Below are 22,117 nucleotides of genomic sequence, written 5' to 3' on the forward strand. Positions count from 1 at the left end.
CCAAACTGATTCCATTTTGTATCGTGTGGGTTCCTCTTATTTTTGACGTGATCAGAGCTCTTCCTAAAGTGAGCTGACTGGAGTGAGGTGCTGGGGATATTGCAGAGTGGCTGGGCATCATCAGAGATGAGAGGTTTTGTACCCAAAATACTTACCTGAAGCCACCAGGATGATCAGCTACCCCTTTCTGTCTCTTTCTATTATTCAGATCTATCACTGTTTTTATAGCCATCCAATTGGGCAAAAAGGCAAAAATTTCTGGTAGTTACCTCTGAGGAGGCCTAACTGATTCTTCCTTTGCCATTCTAATGGATAGAGGTATAGTCAAGCCTTAGCCTTTTAGTGATGGGCGATCCGAGTGCAAAAGTTGTAGGGGAACTTGGAATCGGGGTGGAACAAAAAGGACACTATCTTCTTTATTAGATTGCTTCCTAAAGTTTTAAAGAAGTCAATCCAAGTTGGATTGAAACTTATCCCATCCACTTATGACTTTTCTTCATTGTGAAGTCTCCAAACAGCAAAATGCGTCTAAGAAAGTGTTTTTTAAGATACTGGCTCTGTGTGTGTGTGTGTGTGTGCATGCATGTATGTGTGCATGCATGTATGTATCATATAGGAAGTCGGTGGTGGGTGAAACAGCTTGAACTTAAGTAGTTGCCAGAAACCCAAAGATCTGCTTACAGAAAAAGTCTTCTGCTCGGCAATTGCCTTGGCTATTCTGATTGACTATACAAAGGAGTAGGGCAATGGGCCACCAGAAAATGAAAAACATAATTTCATGGCTTGGGACCCTTTTGAGAAAGAGACAGTGTGGGAAGATAATGTGTGCTTTTCAGATGATCTTTAACTTCCAAGCCAGGGATAAAAGACCATAGAGTTTCTCTGCTTTTAAGTTGCCTTTGGTAAGAAAGGTGATGGACCTCCCCTATCTTTTAGGCTCATACTGTAATGCTGAAAATAACACTTGGTTCAGATGGGTCAGTAACTAGCGTGCTTTTGTCTTTCTCAGTCACCACAGGAGCCATGCTGGGAATTAATGGAGCGATGGAACTGCTTCTCAAGGTCATCACCCCTTATACCCAGAAGCGCACCCGAGTAATCAGGTACAGAGCAGTTTTTAGTACTTTTGCCTTCTTTGTAGTAGATACAGATATGGGAATGGTCTCATAGATATTCTCTTGGTGTTTCCAGTTCACTTAGCGATGACTTCCCCCTTGTAGATACGGTTCTATGACTTTATCCTGTCTCGGCTCACATCTCTCCCCACCCATGCATCATTTCCTCGGATTGTCACAACAACCTGAATGGATATAATATCATCTTCATTTTCAGATGAGGGAATTCAGATGTGGAGAGAGTCTTATCCAAGGTCACAATGCTAGGAAAAGGCAGAGTTGGGATTTGAATCCAGCCAGATCTGTCTGACTCAAAAGCCCTTGTTTTTTTGCCTGAAGCCTTCAGGTATCTCTTTTAATCACAGACTCTACCATAGTGAGTACAGCCCTTAAAAGACAGTCCAGACATGATAGGGAAAGGTGATGCTCTCAGGGTTCCTAAATTTCTGATATGAAATTTGGATTGTGTGCTAGTTTTGAGATGTGTTTTTATGATTGGAAAGTGAAACTCAGCCTATTCTCCCTGGCCCTGCCTCCTGGAGTGGAGTGAATCACAAACTTAAAAAAAGGGAGATGGTCAGAGACGCAGGCTTTAGAGATATTCGGAACCAATAAGATCCATCATTTATGGGAGTGACTCAGCGAGGACCTTGAAAGAATATTAGAAAAAATTCAGCCAATTTCCAAGATACATGAGGTCATTTGGCAAAGTAGCATTTCCATGCCCAGCCATGAGATTTTCTGCATCCCAGCATCAATCTTCGGCTCATCTTCCACCTGATTATTTTTCTCTTGGGTCACCACAGTAATGCCATTCTCATCCATTCTCACCTGCAGCTCTCTACACCAGCATTTCCTAGAGTGAAAAACATTATATCTTGTTAAAAAAAAAATTTCTCATCAAATATATTGAGAAGTACTGGGTTAAACAAAGTTAGGTATATTTCTTTACTGTAAGACTTCTCAAAGCCTTCATAAAGCCAACACACATTCGGAATATTCAAGATGGGTGTGTAGTATATACCCTTTTCCAAAACTAATTTGGTTAGGGAACTATTTTTGTTTGCAGACCACCTTTTTTTTTGGAGTCAGTGTTGCATGTACCTCATTTGAGAAATCTCTTCTCTGAAGTGCAAATGTATTGCAAAATGGGATTCAACTAAATTCTGTCAAGGGATCCTCATTTAGTTAAGTATAAAATTTCAGAGTCACAAGCTCAGTGACCAAAAAAATTAACTTTCTTGGTTTTTCTGTAATTATATTTTATTTCCCTCTCAAACTTCCATTATTCAATTTGAATATGTTTGATTTGGATATTTTGGTTTTTATCGTGGTGTGTAGGCCTTTGCTGCTGACATATGCAGTCTTAACATGTCCTTTGGTCAGCAATCCATGAGCCATATCTTTTTGCCTTACTCACCAGGACTCTTCTAATCTGCTGTTGTCTCCGTGTATCTCTTTGGCAGCTCAGGAATGTTTGGTTGCTTACCCTACATCATGTGAAAATCTAGTGATGTCTCCTGGGCCCATCCACATACCAGTATCACACGGTACTCACTTGGGTACCATGTTGTTTGGAGAGCTCCTCTAGGCAAGCCCTTCCCAGCTTACCTTGGCACTAGGCCCTTCCCTTCTGGGATCCTGATAGCTTTTATTGTCTTCCCTATTCAGATTGAGCTAGGGGGAGTAAGCAACAAAGCACAGAAGCCCCCTTCTCAGAGACTCATGCTAGTTGCCATCTCTATTGCTTTTTTTCTCCTGGAAAGTAACCCCAGGGATAAACAGGGGTGGATGTTTCCAATGACAAAATGACTTTTCAGGGACCTCGGGCATATTTCTGCATTTCTGGTCTGTTCTGTAAAAGTTAGACAAGATGATTCCCCTTCTTGATCCAAATGCCAAATTAAAACCAAACCTCCATAGAGGAGAGGCTTTTCCACCAACCATTTCGATAGAGCTGTCATTGCCATGGCATTTATTATGTGCTCTGCCCCATGCTAAGCTCTTAGCATGCATTATCTCTTTTGATCCTCTCCTCTCTTTTGCGAGGCAGGTGCTATTACTGTCCCCAATTTTACAGGGAAAAAAAAATTGAAGCTGAAAGAAGTTAAGTAACATGCTGGGATTTAAGTGAAAGAGCTGGAATTTAAACCCTGTCTGATACATGAGCCTTAGCTCTTGAACCACCACCGGAGTATCTTACCAGCATTTGATTTCTAAACCACCATATATATACAAGACAATCACAAGCGGTTAAACTTTGTTTAAATTTCTGTTACCATCTAAACGCACATACTTATGGACCAATTTGCTTAATGATAGGGGGAGTCTTTCTCCTGCATCGTATGGCTCTTTCCTCTCAAAGGCGAAATAAATGTCTGTTCCCTCTGCTTTTGAATTCTTTCTCAAAGCTGCCTTGTCTTCTGCCTTACCCCCAGCCTCCAGCAGCAAGACAAGAACAAAGGTGCTAAAATCAGAAGAGCTGCCTTGTCGGCCTCTTTCTAGCTGATTCCTTGGCGAGTCATTTATCCTTTCTTAACTAAACTGTTACATTTCTCAAAGTGTGAATATCAAGTCCTACCTCTTAGGTTTGTTGGGGGCATTAAGAAATACTGTGCCCAAAATCTTGGAAACTTTGATGTGCTTTAATATTGTTCCTCGTTATGAATATAAATTCTATTGGGTACTTGGCTGCCTGCTTGAGATCTGGCAGCAAAGCTAGAGGTGAACATGCAGATGGGAAGTTTCTGCCACTACTCGCCTTCTCCCATGAACTCCGTTTCCCAAATAGTAACTAAGTTGTACCCCAATGAGTTCTACTCAACTCCACTTGGATGCCAGAACCTGTGCGTTTGAAGGGGTATTTCAGGGATGAAGTAACATGTCAGGGGATGTGAATAGCTTTAATGAGTGTCAGCCTCCAAATGCTAGCAAGCCCTGGGAGAGTTATTCTTGGATGCCTCTGTAGGAACGGATGCCCAGCGTTGTGTCACTATGACTCCTCCCTGCCCTGGAGATTAAACCTGCCCTATTTCTCTAGCACAAACCTAAAATTAGTTATGCAGCTGTCCTCCAATAAAACCCTGTCTCCAGATAGTTTTCAGGGCAAGATTTATGACAGAGAAACAAACCGCACACCTTCTAGAGACAAGGGGCATGCAGAGCAATGTCACTCACCCTCTGTGGCCTTGTGCCAGCCCTCACTCTCAGGGGAGGTGGCTATTCCAAGCCTTCCTCACTTCTCAAATACCCACCATGCTGGCAGAGTCTTACTGTCATAGATTTGTGTCGGCTTGCACCTGTTCCTTCATGACCATTGCTTTAGTCTGAGCAGTTTTCTTCAGACCTAGACAGCTCCTATAGCCCTCCCACTGGTATTTCCTGACTTCAAAGCAATCAAGAATGTGTCCCTATCTCCATCTCCATCCTTCCCTTTTAGTCCTCCTCTCCTCTTTCTTTCTAGCCAGCTACCCCTGCACCTGGGATGCTCTGTCCTGTTCCAGAACTTTCCTCACGTGCTTCCCTCCCTCTGGAAGGGCAGCCCTGCCTTATTGAATGGCAGAAGCTGCCCCCATTCTTCAGACCCCACCTTATGGTGCCTGCTCCACCTCACCAGACAAAAGGAATTTCCCCTCCTCCAGCACTTTGTTCTTATTTTCCTTTAATATATATATCAGATTTGACTCTGTACCATGTTGGCGTGTGTGTCTTCTCTCCCATATAAATTCTAAACCTCCTAAAGGTAGAAGTCAAATTATATTTATCTTGCTGTTCTCCATTGGTCCTACCCAGGTGCCGGGACCATGGTAGGCTCTTAATTCAATTCGAAAGAAATTCTTCAATTAAAAAAATTTTATATTTTGTGAATAACCTATCTAATGACAAATAAAAGCCAACATTTAATGAGTGGGTGCTATAGTAGGCACTCCATATTTATTATCTTATTATTCCTTGGTACCAAGCCCACTTCACATTTGAGGTTCTATCATGTCTAAACATGTCTGGGAAATGAAGTAGCTGGTCTACCCAGAACTCTCTTGCATGAGGGACTGAGGTGACTTGCGGAAGGGGACTCATTCTGAGAGAATGAGAGGCAGCAACCATCAGCTTGAAAGAGAACAAAGTCTCACTGGAGGGGGTCTTTTGTCTCTTACTTAGAGTTGTCTGGGGAAACTGACTGAGATTGGCAGAAGAGAAAGATCTGCGTTTGAGGGGATGTGACGGGCAGCATTCACATTCAAATTTTGCTTCCTATTTGAGACAGAGCTAGGCTTCCAGTATTTGGTTTGATAATCCATTCAGCTGGAATTTATGGGGCTTTAGAATTTATGGGGGAGCTTTTTATAGAATCAGGGAGGGAGAAATGACCCAGGGCCAGGGTGAGCTAGCTTGCTCTACTGTGAACAAGTTTGTTTATCTGCACTAAAGCTGTCTTTGAGCTTTCCAAATTCACTAAGTAGAAAAATGTTTTGAGGCAAAGATAAATTGCTTGTCTGTGACTGACTCATCTTGTGACCTTAGAAGAGTCTGTGTTTGTTCCATGTCTCAACACCTTCTGTACCTTTGTGCCCTCATTTCCAGGGTGGACCTAAGGGTTTTGGTAAAAATAATGACAATTTCCACTGTCTGTCCACGTAACTATTTCCAAAGCGTGGCCAAATTTTCACATGGTAATAGTTAACCCAACCTTTGAAGCTGAATTATCAGCTGTTATCATTGGTTTATTTCCCAGGACTTTAAACTCTGTTGGCCTCTCTTGCCTCAAAAACATCAGAGTCAATCAGAAACGGGTTGAGTCTTCCTAGCAGAGGTTGGACCTTGAGCTCCATTGTATTCCCTGACCATTGCACCGTCCTCTGAGAAAGGGAACTCAGGACATCTGTGGGCTGAGAGGGTTCCTTCATCCTTCACTTACAGTTTCTCTGGAGCTCTCCCAAGAAGACAGGAGGTCAGGAAATGTGTTGTTCAGGACCTTGCTGGTCTAACCCTCACAGAAGACAGCATTTCCAATATTCACACCCCCTCGATGTCCTCTCAGGCTTTCAGCAGGGTTTTCATGCTGTGAGTTATGGTCATCAGGCTCAGGAGTTCCTGGGCGCCTGGGTTTCTATGAGGTCATGGTGTTCAGAGGCTGTGTGCTTTACCTGGGCTCAAACACTTTGACAAGAGGAGAAGAGGGATATGTTGGGTCTTTAGCAAGCCTCATAAGCAAATTCTTTAGCTTAGTCTCTCGTTGTCTGTGCGTAGAATAGTTTTAAGTGATCTCCCTTCAAAGTCCTGATCTCAGGGCATGCCTGGCATTTGAGCTTTGCCTGAGTGCAGGATTACTAGGCATTGCTTCCTTGACGGCTCTTTATGGTGATTTCATCTTCAGTTCATAAGCTCTAAAATATGTCCTGCTCCTCCTATCCCTTCCCCCAAAATCCCTACTTTTTTTTTCAGAGCAGACCTTCCGGGCTTTCTCCGACCATCATACCTTTCCACTTTTTGGATGAGTGCAGACTCAGCCAAAGCTAATGCGTTCCCTGAGATCATGAGCGATTGGGTGACTCAGCTACTTTGTCACTGAGACAAAGAAGCAAAATCTCCTGTTTTTCAAAATAGCTACTGAATTTCTCCCTGGGTGTTCATTTTCCCCTTACCCTCCCATTAATGGCTTTGTGACTTTTGCTGCCCTCTGTTCAATATAATTAGACTCTGTGGTGTCCAGAGCAAGGGCTCACATTGGGGTTTCAGAAACCGTGTGCTCCCGATCACTTGGACTCAGATACCTTGGAACAGGAACAAAAAAATTCCACCCCAGCCCTACAAGTGCTTCTATTAGGAGTGAACAACACAGGCTCAACTTACTGACAGAGTGATTAGTGCGTTTGCCACCTGACTCCAAGCCTGTAGCTGATGGTGGAATGAATAGTTTCCTACATATATTAAACCTTGGTGACTAGGTTTGTTGGTTTAAATCCCTCTCATCTTTTCTGGGAAGCCAGTAATCTCTCCCTGATTAGGGCCAGTCATAGATATTCAAGTCATAAGATCTAAAGTTGGAAGGTCTTTAAGGATCTGCTGGTCCAGCTCCTTCATTTTAAGACGAGGTGACTGAAACTCAGAGATTGAACTAAGCCTTCTAACCTAATTTCAAGACACTATTCATTTCTCTAAGATGCTCTACTGTATAATGAAAATCAAACTTGCCTTGAAGTAGGATTTTTAACATTTATTTGACAACATTGTAAGTGTCTGTCTTGGTGCTAGGCACGGGGGTATGAAAACAGCAGAAGGTGGACCCTGTCTTTCAAGTTGGTGACGGTCTATGGCAACAATAAGAGTGCAGTGTGGGAGGAACTTTCTGACCCATTGTTGGGCTTATGAAATGGACTGACTTCCTCTTCTGTGGAAATGTCCTCATCATGCCTTTATCTGGAAACGCCCTTAGAGCTGAGCCAGAAGGGCTTCTGTTGTGGGCCCCATTCCTTAGGAGGCTCAGGACTTTGGAGAGCCTTGCTGGAAATGTGTAAAGTACTCCTTTGGGCCTGAGATGGGCTTGGGTTGGCAGAGTATCAACAGGGCTCCAGTCTGTTTCTCCCCCTTCAGGGTGCTCTCTGATGCCTTAACACCTCAGTGAGGTGGACTGGATACCTTGAGGAGGAGAAGCTCTGGAACACATGCATATGGGGCTGTCCTGAGACTCCATGGCCAGTCCTTGAGTCAAGGGGGATGATCTGGCAAGGAGATCACTCTTGCGGTCTGGTGCGGTATTTTGTCCTCATCATGACATGAGATGGGGCAGACGGAATGTTGCTGACATGCTGATTTTGAGTGCATCCAATTGTTTATATAGACAGAATCTCCAAAACAAAACAAAACTAAACTAAACTAAACGTCCGGGGCCTGCATACCCTAGGACGGTCATACGTGCCCTGCTTTGCCCTGGTGAGGGTTCTCTACAGAAACTCCATTCCCATCTTTATCTGCTGAAGCCAGTTCTGCCCATATCTCTTCATGGATTTGCCTCCATTTCCCCTCTGTAGACTGGAGGCAGGCTCTTAAGAATTTTCACTTTCCATAGAAATTAATCTTATAGCCCAGCCTGACTCAGCAAGGAGCATTTGCAAAGAAGTTTGTATCTTCCTATAAATCATGCCCTCCTCACAATACTGTAACTGCCCACAAATATATGAGTGAGGGGATTTGAAGAACCAGGGGGAGGTACAGAAAGACCTGTATCAGTAAAAACTCTTATGACCTTCACCCTTTGCTTTGAGGGAAGACATGCTTCTAATAGACCATTACCAAATTCTTCAGGGGTTGATTCCACACTCAGATACTACAAATTATAAAGCACATGGGTGAAGGAAACTCACTCTGCTTTTCCTATGGGGCTGTGAGTGGGTGCTGTGTCTGGGGATGTGTTTATTTAGCAGAGATAAGCCAGCTCAATTAGTTGGAAAGGAAAGGGTCAAAAGGAAACCATTAAGCAGATGTATAATCATCTAAAGCTAGCTTCTTTAAAGAATTTAGACGGAGATTGCAGGATGGGAACAGATCGGAGGCTTTCTGTCTAAGTTCAATTACAGCATTCTTTTAATATTAGATCGCAAGTGATCGTTAGTTATATTTAAAAGAGCCAATGAGGGAGCTTCAAGATGGCGGAAGAGTAAGACGTGGAGATCACCTTCCTCCCCACAAACACATCAGAAATACAGCTACATGTGGAACAACTCCTACAGAACACCTACTGAACGCTGGCAAAGACCTCAGACCTCCCAAAAGGCAAGAAACTCCCCCCGTAACTGGGTAGGGCAAAAGAAAAAGAAAAAACAGAGACAAAAGAATAGGGACGGGACCTGCACCAGTGGGAGGGAGCTGTGAAGGAGGAAAGGTTTCCACACACTAGGAAGCCCCTTCATGGGCGGAGACTGCGGGTGGCGGAGCGGGGAAGCTTCGGAGCCGCGGAGGACAGTGCAGCCACAGGGGTGCAGAGGGCAAAGCGGAGAGACTCCCGCACAGAGGCTCTGCGCCGAGCAGCACTCACCAGCCCGAGAGGCTTGTCTGCTCACCCGCCGGGGCGGGCGGGGGCTGGGAGCTGAGGCTCGGGCTTTGGTCGGATCGCAGGGAGAGGACTGGGGTTGGCGGCGTGAACACAGCCTGAAGGGGCTAGTGCGCCACGGCTAGCCGGGAGGGAGTCCGGGAAAAAGTCTGGAGCTGCCGAAGAGGCAAGAGACTTTTTCTTGCCTCTTTGTTTCCTGGTGCGCGAGGAGAGGGGATTAAGAGCACCGCCTAAACGAGCTCCAGAGACGGGCGCGAGCCGCGGCTATCAGCATGGACCCCAGAGACGGGCAGGAGACGCTAAGGCTGCTGCTGCCGCCACCAAGAAGCCTGTGTGCAAGCACAGGTCAGTATCCACGCCTCCCCTCCCGGGAGCGTGTGCAGCCCTCCACTGCCAGGGTCCCGTGATCCAGGGACAACTTCCCCGGGAGAACACATGGCACAACTCAGGCTGGTGCAACGTCACGCTGGCCGCTGCTGCCGCAGGCTTGCCCCGCATCCGTATCCCTCCCTCCCACCTGCCTGAGTGAGCCAGAGCCCCGAAACAGCTGCTCCTTTAACCCCATCCTGTCTGAGCGAAGAACAGATGCCCTCAGGCAACATACATGCAGAGGCGGGGCCAAATCCAAAGCTGAACCCCAGGAGCTGTGCAAACAAAGAAGAGAAAGGGAAGTTTCTCCCAGCAGCCTCAGAAGCAGCGGATTAAAGCTCCACAATCAACTTGATGTACCTGCATCTGTGGAATACCTGAAGAGACAACGAGTCATCCCAAATTGAGGAGGTGGACTTTGGGAGCAACGATATACATATTTTTTTCCCTTTTTCTCTTTTTGTGAGTATGTATGTGTATGCTTCTGTGTGTGATTTTGTCTGTACAGCTTTGCTTTTACCATTTGTCCTAGGGTTCTGTCTGTCCGTTTTATTATTTTTTTAGTATAGTTTTTAGCACTTGTTATCATTGGTGGATTTGTTTTTTGGTTTGGTTGCTCTCTTCTTTCTTCCTTTTTTTTTATTACTTAAAAACATTTTTTTTTAATAATTTTTTATTTTATATTTTAATAACTTTATTTTATTTTATTTTATTTTATCTTCCTCTTTCTTTCTTTCTTTTTTTTTTTCCTCCCTTTTATTCTGAGCCGTGTGGTGACAGGCTCTTGGTGCTCCAGCCAGGAGTCAGGGCTGTGCCTCTGAGGTGGGAGAGCCCAGTTCAGGACACTGCTCCACAAGAGACCTCCCAGCTCCATGTAATACAGACGGCAAAAATCTCCCAGAGGTCTCCATCTCAACGCCAAGACCCAGCTCCACTCAAAGACCAGCAAGCTCCAGTGCTGGACACCCTATGCCAAACAACTAGCAAGACAGGAACACAACCCCATCCATAAGCACAGAGGCTGCCTAAAATCATAATAAGGCCACAGACACCCCAAAACACACCACCAGACATGGACCTGCCCACTAGAAAGACAAGATCCAGCCTCATCCACCAGAACACAGGCATTAGTCCCCTCCACCAGGAAGCCTACACAACCCACTGAACCAACCTTAGACCCTGGGGACAGACACCAAAAACAATGGGAACTACGAACCTGCAGCCTGCATAAAGGAGACCTCAAACACAGTAAATTAAGCAAAATGAGAAGACAGAGAAACGCACAGCAGAGGAAGGAGCAAGGTAAAAACACACCAGACCTAACAAATGAAGAGGAAATGGGCAGTCTTCCTGAAAAAGAATTCAGAATAATGACAGTAAAGATGATCCAAAATCTTGGAAACAGAATGGAGAAAATACAAGAAACGTTTAACAAGGACCTAGAAGAACTAAAGAGCAAACAAACAGTGATGAACAACACAATAAATGAAATTAAAAATTCTCGGGCTTCCCTGGTGGTGTAGTGGTTAAGAATCCACCTACCAATGCAGAGGACACAGATTCAAGCCCTTGTCCAGGAAGATCCCACGTGCCGCAGAGCAACTAAGCTGGTGCACCACAACTACTAAGCCTGCACTCTGGAGCCTGTGAGCCACAACTACTGAAGCCCACGTGCCACAACTACTGAAGCCCACGTGCCTAGAGCCCGTGCTCCGCAATGAGAGAAGACACTACAATGAGAAGCCCATGCACCGCAACAAAGAGTAGCCCCCACTCGCCACAACTAGAGAAAGCCTGCACACAGCAACGAAGACCCAACACAGCCAAAAATAAATAAATAAAATAAATAAATAAAAAAAAATTCTCTAAAAGGGATCAATCGCAGAATAACTGAGGCAGAAGAACGGATAAGGGACCTGGAAGATAAAATAGTGGAAATAACTACTGCAGAGCAGAATAAAGAAAAAATAATGAATAGAATTGAGGACAGTCTTAGAGACCTCTGGGACAACATTAAACGCACCAACATTCGAATTATAGGGGTCCCAGAAGAAGAAGAGAAAAAGAAAGGGACTGAGAAAATATTTGAAGAGATTATAGTTGAAAATTTCCCTAACATGGGAAAGGAAATAGTTAATCAAGTCCATGAAGCACATAGAGTCCCATACAGGATAAATCCAAGGAGAGACACGCCAAGACACAATTAATCAAACTATCAAAAATTAAATACAAAGAAAAAATATTAAAAGCAGCAAGGGAAAAACAACAAATAACATACAAGGGAATTAATTTCTTAAATTAAAGACCTAAATGTAAAGCCAGACACTATAAAACTCTTAGAGGAAAACATAGGCAGAACACTCTATGACATAAATCACAGCAAGATCGTTTTTAACCCACCTCCTAGAGAAATGGAAATAAAAACAAAAATAAACAAATGGGACCTAATGAAACTTAAGAGCTTTGCACAGCAAAGGAAACCATAAACAAGATGCAAAGACAACCCTCAGAATGGGAGAAAATATTTGCAAATGAAGAAACTGACAAAGGATTAATCTCCAAAATTTACAAGCAGCTCATGCTGCTCAATATCAAAAAAACAAACAACCCAATCCAAAAATGGGCAGGAGAACTAAATAGACATTTTTCCAAAGAAGATATACAGATTGCCAACAAGCACATGAAAGAATGCTCTGCATCATCAATCATTACAGAAAAGCAAATCAAAAGTACAATGAGGTATCACCTCACACCGGTCAGAATGGCCATCATCAAAAAATCTACAAACAATAAATGCTGGAGAGGGTGTGGAGAAAAGGGAACCCTCTTGCACTGTTGGTGGGAATGTAAATTGATACAGCCACTATGGAGAACAGTATGGAGGTTCCTTAAAAAACTAAAAATAGAACTACCATACCACCCAGCAATCCCACTAATGGGCATATACCCTGAGAAAAGCATAATTCAAAAAGTGTCATGTACCACAATGTTCATTGCAGCTCTATTTACAATAGCCAGGACATGGAAGCAACCTAAGTGTCCATCAACAGATGAATGGATAAAGAAGATGTGGCACATATATACAATGGAATATTACTCAGCCATAAAAAGAAAAGAAATTGAGTTATTTGTAGTGAGGTGGATGGACCTAGAGTCTGTCATACAGAGTGAAGTAAATCAGAAAGAGAACAACAAATACTATATGCTAACACATATATATGGAATCTAAAAAAAAAAAAAAAATGGTCATGAAGAACCCAGGGGCAAGACGGGAATAAAGACACAGACCTACTAGAGAATGGATTTGAGGATACAGGGAGGGGGAAGGGTAAGCTGGGACAAAGTGAGAGAGTGGCCTTGACATATATACACTACCAAACGTAAAATAGATAGCTAGTGGGAAGCAGCCGCATAGCACTGGGTGATCAGCTCGGTGCTTTGTGACCACCTAAAGGGGTGGGATAGGGAGGGTGGGAGGGAGGGAGATGCAAGAGGGAAGAGATATGGGAACATATGTATATGTATAACTGATTTACTTTGTTATAAAGCAGAAACTAACACACCATTGTAAAGCAATTATACTCCAATAAAGATGTTTAAAAAATAAATAAATAAAAGAAAATAAAGAAAATAAAAGAGCCAATGAGAAAATGGCTAGAAAACAATAGTCTGCCATTTAAAAGAATTGAATTATTATATATCAGGTTTGAATTTCTTTCAAGTGGTATATAGTGGGTATTCAATAAATGCCAGCGGAATAAATGACCACTGTTGTTTTAATGTGTCGGAATTGCACTCTTTTAACCATTTATTCATTCACTAAATGTCTTGGGTATTTATTATCAGCAGAGATGTGTGGGTTTTGAGATGAAAATACATAGTCCTTGCCCCTTAAGGCACTTACAGATACATGCACAATAAAATAAATAATATAATGGCAAGATGTTCAAAGAAGGAGGATTTTAGTCTATCCAGGAACTGTCAAGGAGGAACTCACTAAAAAGGCAGCTTTTGGTTTCAAATAGTAAAGGATTTTCGAAGACGTTAAGATTATAAAAGAAGAACCCTCCAGGCAGAGGCAGAAGCAAGTGCAAAGACAAAAAAAAGCAAGAAAAGATGGGGAGTTCATATGTGGCTAGAATATATTGCAAGAGAGTAGGGCAGGGAGCTCAGCCAAATTGATTTGGAACACTCCAGTATCTTTTTTTTTTTAAATAATCCTCTATTTAAAAATTTTTTTTACAAATTTTATTTATTTATTTATCTATCTATCTATCTATCTATCTATCTATCTATCTATCTATCTACCTTTGGCTGCGTTGGGTCCTCATTGCTGTGTGCAGGTTTCTGTAGTTGCAGTGAGCGGGGGTCGCTCCTTGTTGCGTCGCACAGGCCTCTCATTGCGGCAGCTTCTTTTGCTGTGGAGCACGGGCTCTAGGCACGTGGGCCTTAGTAGTTGCCGCTCACAGGCTCAGCAGTTGTGTCGCACAGGCTTACTTGCTCTGCAGCATGTGGGATCTTCCCGGACCAGGGCTCGAACCCACGTCCCCTGCATTGGCAGGCAGACTCCCAACAACTGCGCCACCAGGGAAGCCCCCAATATCTTAATAGCAATAAAAGGATGGAAATACATAACTCACAAAGAGGAAATAGATAAACCAATAATCTCATGAAAATATTCAATTTACCAATAATCAGAGACAATTTAGGTCAAGATACCAATTTCACAAATCAGAGTAGCAAAGATTTTTAAAAATAATATTGTTGGTGAGGATTCAATAAGATGAGCACTCATATATGCTGCTAAGAATGTAGATTGATAAAACCGTCCTGAAAACAATGGGATGATGTATATCAAGTTTTTTTTTAAATTAAGTTTCCGTTTCTTAAGCACTTCTTGAAATCTGTCCAGAATATCATTGAGAAAGGTGGATGAAGATTTGTGCACAAAAATGTCAATCACGGTATTATTTATAATGAAAATATTATAACCAGAAAAAGTCTGATAACATGGGATGCATAGTAAAAGTGAAACATTTATACATCATAATATTATGTAGCAACACACAAAAAATAGATTACAAATGATGTTTGCCAGTGGTACTAGCTTATGATAAAATATTGACAAGAAAAAAAATAAGGTTCAAAATACGGAATGATCTCAACTGTGTAAAAAAACATGCATACAACTTCTGTTTCAGGCCAAGATGGAAGAACTAGGATCACATTTATCTTCCCATCTGAAAAAAACTGCAGATAAAATATATTTTAAAAAGTGTTTCAAAAGATACTAGACATCAGGTAATGAATAACAGTGATCCCTGGGAGATGAACCTTAAATTATACCAGTTAATGTCTTAAGAGAGTTTCTGTTTTGCAGTGCAGGAAGAGGAACCTCAGGTACAGCCTGGTGGATGGCCTGAGTTGAGGAGACAGAGTTGAGGAGCTAGGGCTAGAAGTATGCAGAGACCAAGGTGCTTAGAATCATAGACCAGAGTACTGGAAGAAAGAGAACTGCACAAAAAGAAAGAACTCTGGAGAGCTTCAGAGGTTCTCATTCAAGTATTCAGCTGGATATTGGTCAGTATATATTATACTTGTTGGGAAATTGCTCAAAGCCAGGGAAAGACCACCTGAATGGAATGGAGAAAACAATGCCTGGTGCTCAAACAGGGCTGGAAATAATGCTTGGTTTTACAAAGCAGACTGGAGAACCTCGTGATTTGTGGGGCATTGGGTAGAGTGCACAGAAGAGTGTTACCTCAGTAGTGGGGAGGAGTGAGCTCTAAACTCAACACTGCTGTGGCCCTACTTATCAAATATTAAAAGAAGACCTGGAAGGATAAAACTTTCCAAGAAACTTAACTGCATCTCAGGACAAAGATTCAGAATATTTATAGGAATACAAAAATATTCAGCATTCAACAAGGTAAAGGTTATAATGTCCAGAATCCAAAAAAAATTATCACAGGAAAATACTACTCATGGTGAAGAGATAAATTATTAAATCAAGAAACAACCCAGAACTGAGATAGATGTTAGAATTCTCAAGCAAGAACATTAAAAAGTTATTCTAACATATGTTCAAATGTTAAGTAAAGATGCAGAAGATATTTAAAAAGACTCAAATTGAACTTCTAGCGATGAAAGGTACAGTGTGCAAGAGGTTAATACACTGGACTGAATTAAGGCAAATTGGACATGGCAGATGAAAAGATAAGTGAACTTGAAGATATAGCAAAAAAAGTTTCCAAAATGAAATGCAGAAAAAAAAAAAATTAAGAAGAGAGCACCAGTGAATCATGGGACAATTTCAAGCAGCCTAATATACATGATTGGAGTCCTTGGAGAGAGGAGAGACAGGTAAGAACAGAAAAAATATTTGAAGAAATGATGGTTTAAATCTTTTAAGTATCATGAAAACTGTAAAGTCAGAGATTCAAGAAACTCAATAAATCACAAGCATGAGGAACATGAAGAAAACCACTCTAAGACAAATTGTAATCAAATTGCTCAAAACCAGTGATAAAGAAAAAAATCTTAAAAGAAGCCAGAAAAAAAGAGACACATTATGCACATAGGAACAAAGATAATAATGCAACTGATTTCTCTTTGGAAACAATGCAAGTGGGGGAAAAATAAAGAACAGTAGAGCAGCATCTTTAAAATATAAAATTCTGTATGCCATTAAGGCATGTTTCAAAAATGCAGATGAAATAGACTTTTCAAACATACAAAAACTGAGGAATTAGTCTCATGAAAAGAAATGTTAAAAAAACCTCTCATGCAGAAAGAAAATAGTACCAAGTAGAAAGATGTATTTACTCAAAAAACAGAATAGCATTGGAAGTAGTAACTACATGAATAAGTATATTTGATTTTTGACTTGTTACTTTAATCTCTTTAAAAGATAAGTTAAGTGCTTCAGTAAAAATAGTAACAGTGTAGTCTGGAGTTGATATACCATGTAAAGTTAAAATGTATAACTACAGAAGCACAAAGGTCAGGATGGGAGAAATGGAAATATCCTGTGGTAATGGCCTTATACATGAAATAGTATAGCAACACTTGAAAGTAGACTGTGATATATTAAAAATGTATACTAAAGCAACCACTAAAATAATAAAGCAAAGAGTTATAGCTACTAAGACAACCAAAATGAAAAACTGGAATAAAAATATTCAGTTTAATCCAAAAGAAGGTAGAAGAAGAGGAAAAGGATGATTAAGGAACAAATGTTACATACAAAAAGCAAATAGGAAGATGATACATTTATACTTAACCACATCAATAAGATGTAAATGGTCTTAATACTCCAATTATCATACTGATAAGAAAGCAAGACTCAACAATATGCTGCATACAAGAAACACACTTTAAATAAAAAGGCACAAGTAGGTTAAAAGCAAAAGGATGAAAAAGATACACCAAGCTAATACTAATCAAAATAAAGCTAGTAGAGTGCCTATACTAATATGAGATAAAGTGGATTTCAAAGGAAAGAAACAGCCAATATCTCTTATAAAATAGAGATGCAAATATCCTTAACTCAGTTTTGGAAAACTGATATCAACAGTATATAAAAGTATCAAGACCAATTGGGATTTATCCCAGGAAGGCAAGGTTGGTTTAACATGCATAAACCATTCTCTATAATTTATCATATAAAAAACCATAAAAAACTAATAACATGATTACTTTACTAGACACAGAAAAAAAATTCGATAAAATTCAGCATTACTTTCTGATAAAAATTCAAAAAATTATGAATAGAAAGGAACTTAATAAATAACACTTATAAAAACCGTTAAGTAGCATACTAAATGGTGAAAGAGTACTGATCTGATGGTGATCTGAGTGCTTTCCCACTAAGACCAGAAACAAGACTAGAATGTCCACTCTCACCACTTCTACTCAACATTGAATTGGAGATGCTAGCCAAGGCAATGAGGCAAGAAAACAAATAAAATCGAGACATCCAGATGGGTAAGACAGACGTAAAACTCTTTATTTGCAGGTGATATGATCGTCTATGTAGAAATTCTGATGGAATCTATGCACACACAAAAGGTACAAGGAGTACTAATTGAGTGTACCAAAGTTCCAGGTTGCAAAATCAATATACAAAATAATTCTATTTCTATAGAGTGCAACAAACCATTGGAAACAAGCATTTTTCAAAATACAGTTTATGATAGTGTCAAAAATATGAAATACTCAGGGATAAACCCAACAAAAGATGCAAAAGATCTGTACACTGCAAGCTACAAAACATTGCTGAAACAAATTTATGAAGACCTAAATAAATGGATAGAGTTCATGGCTCAGTAGACTCAATATTGTTAAGATGTCAATTTTCCTTAAATTTATTTATAGATTGAATGCATTCCCAGTCAAAACTGTGAGGATTTTGTTGGGGTAGGAATTGACAAATTGTTTCTAAAATTCATATGGAAATGCAAAGAACTTGGAGCAGCCAACACAGTTTTGTAAAAGAAGAAAAAAATTGGAGGCCTAACAGTACTACATTTCAAGACTTATTATAAAGCCACAGTAATCAAGACAATGTGATATTGATGTCAAGATTGACAGATACATTAGTGAAACAGAATAGACTGTTCAGAAATAAAGCCACGCATATAGAGACAATTGATTTTTGGCATAGGCAGGTTCCATGGACAGTTAATCAGCTATTCAATATATGGTCCTTGAAAAAACTTGATATCCATATGCAAAAGATGAATTTCAGCTTATACTTCACACAATAAACAAAAATTAACATAAATGGATAATATATCTAAACATGCAAACTTCAGCTGTAAAATTTGTGGGAGACAGTTGGGAAAACCCTTGTGACCTTTGGATAGGCAAAAATTCTTTTAGATGCAACATTAAAAGCACAATCCATAAAGTAACAAATGGATAAATTGGATTTCATCAATATTAACAACTTTGGTGCTCTAAAGACACTATTAAGAGAATGAAGATACAGACTGGGAGACAATATTTGTCCATCACATATCTCAAAAAGGAGTTTTATCATGTATATAAAGAGCACTTAAAGTTCAATAATAAGAAATGAACAATCCAACTAAAAAATGGACAAAAGATTTGAGCAGACATGTCACCAAAAAAGATATACAAGAAAATATACATATAAAACATGATCAATGTTAAAATTCATCAGGGAATTGCATATTAAAACCATAATGTGATAGCACTGAATACCTGTTACAATTGTTAAAATTAAAAAGACTTACCATCACAGGGGCTGGCAAAGATCTGGGAGAACTGGAACTCACACACTTTACTGGTGAACAACTGAAAATGGTATAATCGTTTTGGAAAACAGTCTGACAGTTTCTTAAAAACTGTACATACACCTAAAATACAACTATTCCTTTTCTAGGTATTTACTCAATAGAACTGATGGTATACATCTTTACAAAGACTTGTACAAATGTTCATAGCAGCCTTATTTGTAATAGCCCAAAACTGGAAACAATCCTAATGTCTATCAACTAATAAATAGATAACAAACTGTAATATTTCCATACAATGGGATATTACTCAGCAATAAAAAATGAACTATTGATACCTGCTACAAGATGAATAAATTTCAAAATGATTATACTGAGTGAAAGAAGCCAGACAAAAAAGTGCATGATGTATGATTCCAATTATATAAAATTCTAGAAAATGTAAAGTAAACTATAGTGACAGAAAGCAGATGAGTGGCTATCTGGAGACAAGAGTTAGGGTTAAACAGGGTTAAGAGAGAGGGATTCAAAAAACATGAGGAAACTTTGCAGGGCTATAGATTTGTTCATTATCTTGATTGCGGTGATGTTTCAAAGGGTATACAGATGTCAAATCTTATCAATCTGTGCACTTCAAAAGTGTATAATTTATTGTATGCCAGTATATCTCAATATATCAGTTAAAAACAGAAAACTGTTCTCTTTGCACAAAAATTTGCACAAGAAAATATTTAAAGAAGAATACCAATAACTGTAGCTATTTCTGAGTGGTGGGACTATATATTAACTTTAAAGTGTTTTCTGTAATTATTAGGCATTGCTATTGTAATTATGAAAATTAAAGCTAAATGAAAATAGTTGCAGTAATGTCTAGTCTGCAAAATATTTTATTGGATTCTCTGGCTACAGATACATACATTGAAACTAACAACACCATTATTGATCATTAGATTGTTCATTTATTCATTCATTCAAAAAGGAATTGAAGAGGAGTTTTGACTGATGAGGAGGATTTAGTCCATTAGTATTAGGGATGGGGAATGGAGGGAACAAAGCAGAGTGTGTTTTTCTAGGTAGAGAGAAAAGCACTAGAAAATGCATAGAAGCAAGAAACAGACTAGTTTCGGGGGGGTGAACAATTAGTTGGATATTAATATAGGTAAAATTTGAGATGGTTGATCATGGGAAAGAAGGATATGAACCAAGGCAGGATCTTTTTTCTATATCTTGTCTTCTCTCTCACCCTCCTCTCCTCTCCCCTACCCTCCCCTTTCTCACTTTAGTTTTTTTGTTTGTTTGTTTGTTTGCCCTTTAGGGAAATTCTTTGTGCTTGTATTCAACTTGAATAATTCAGTTTTCTGCTATATCCTGTCTGCTGTTCACTGCCTCCGACAGTTTCACATTCATAACCATCTATTTAATATACATATCCAATTCGTTGTATTCTTAGATTTATGGCCCTGTACAGTTTTCTCTAGGGTTATAGACAAAAATGCCCTCTGGAATATTCTGAAGAACAGAAATCAGGTATTTTAGAATTCATTTTCCTTTTCTATCTTACATTTACTCTGCATCATAGGGAGGTAACCTATTTTTTTATCACTTTAAAAAAAATTTTATTGAAGTATAGTTGATATACAATGTTATGTTAATTTCTGCTGTATAGCAAAGTGGCTCAGTTATACACGTATATACATTCTTTATTATATTCTTTACCATTATGGTTTATTCCAAGATATTGAACATAGTTCCCTGTGCTACACAGTAAGACCTTGTTGTTTATCCGTTCTGTATGTAATAGTTTGCATCTACTAACTCCAGACTCCTAATCCTTTCCTCCCCCACCCCCCTCCCCACTGGCAAACACGAATCTGTTCTCTATGTCTGCGAGTCTGTTTCATAGATATGCTATCATTTCATAGATAAGCTTATTTGTATCATATTTTAGATTCCACATATAAGTGATATCATATGGTATTTGTCTTTCTCTTTCTGACTTACTTTGCTTTATGATAATCTCTAGGTCCATCTATGTTGCTGCAAATGGCATTATTTCATTCTTTTTTAAGGCTGAGTAATATTCCATTGTATATGTGTACCATATCTTCTTTATCCATTCATCTGTCGATGGACATTTAGGTTGTTTCCATGTCTTGGCTATTGTAAATAGTGCTGTTATGAACATAGGGGTGCATGTATCTTTTCTTTTTTTAATACATCTTTATTGGAGTATAATTGCTTTGCAGTGTTATGTTAGTTTCTGCTGTACAACAAAGTGAATCAGCTATATGCATACATATATCCCCATATACCCTCCTTCTTTTTTTTTTTTTTTTATAGATCTTTATTGGAGTATAATTGCTTCACAATACTGTGTTAGTTTCTATTGTACAACAAAGTGAATCAGCCATATGCATACATATATCCCCATATGCCCTCCCTCTTGGACCTCCCTCCCACTCTCCCTATCCCACATCTCTAGGTCATTACAAAGCACCGAGTTATCTCCCTGTGCTATGCTGCTGCTTCCCACTAGCTATTTTACATTTGGTAGTGTATATATGTCGATGCTCTTCTCACCCTCCTTCTTGAGCCTCCCTTCCGAGGTAACCTATTAAGAAAAAGTCACCTTCTTCTTTTGAACTGAAGAACAGGTTTTTCTTTTCTTTCTTTCTTTCTTTCTTTTCTTTTCAATTTCAGCCTTACAGAGACACTTATATTCTCTCTCAGTATTCGTTTGTAATCAATAACCCCCGAGCGAGGACTATGCTGGAACTCGGTATAGGTCTCTACTCAAATATTTCATAGCAGGATCTTCAGGGTCAGATTAAAGAAAAAGAAAGGAAGAAAGGAGGAAACAAGGAAGGAAGAAAGGGAAGGAGGGAGGAAGGAAGAAAGAGAGAAAGAAAGAAAGAAATCCTGGTAGTTACTATTTTGCCAGTTTAAAGATCTGGCAACCTAGAGAAGGAATGTAGTGGAACAATGCCATAGCCATAGACACAGGTGTTGCTATTTTATTTCAGTGTCACTGAGATCATGTTCCACACCATGGCTAACTCTCCAGTGTGTCTGATCAAAAGCAGACCTTGGGGGCTTCTCACATGTAGGTGTGCTAGGAGGAAGGTGACCACGCTTGTGCTCATCCCAAAGATTGCCATGCTGCTTTCACCTCAAGCTCTTGCTTCTCTGGGATGGGGGCTTTCTCCAAGAGTTTACTAGGGTCTCTGTCCATTTTCTTCTGGTGCAGCTATGAGATTTTTAAAAAAAGTATTTTACTTTGGGAGATTCTCATTCCTGTTTCTCAGAACTGCTACAATTTTTTGCAA

General features: G+C 40.0%; 1 protein-coding gene across 1 annotated transcript in view; it reads left to right on the forward strand.

Annotated features, from left to right (window-relative positions):
• AGBL1 (AGBL carboxypeptidase 1) overlaps positions 1-22,117 on the forward strand; it is a 779,202-nt gene that overhangs the window by 75,508 nt on the left and 681,577 nt on the right. Inside the window, exon 5 of the mRNA XM_068543058.1 lies at positions 1,010-1,103. Within this exon, the coding sequence (XP_068399159.1) occupies positions 1,010-1,103 (94 nt within the window). The remainder of the gene's footprint in view (positions 1-1,009; positions 1,104-22,117) is intronic.

This window comes from Eschrichtius robustus, chromosome 1 (assembly GCF_028021215.1).
Source record: "Eschrichtius robustus isolate mEscRob2 chromosome 1, mEscRob2.pri, whole genome shotgun sequence".
Classification (NCBI taxonomy): domain Eukaryota; kingdom Metazoa; phylum Chordata; class Mammalia; order Artiodactyla; family Eschrichtiidae; genus Eschrichtius; species Eschrichtius robustus.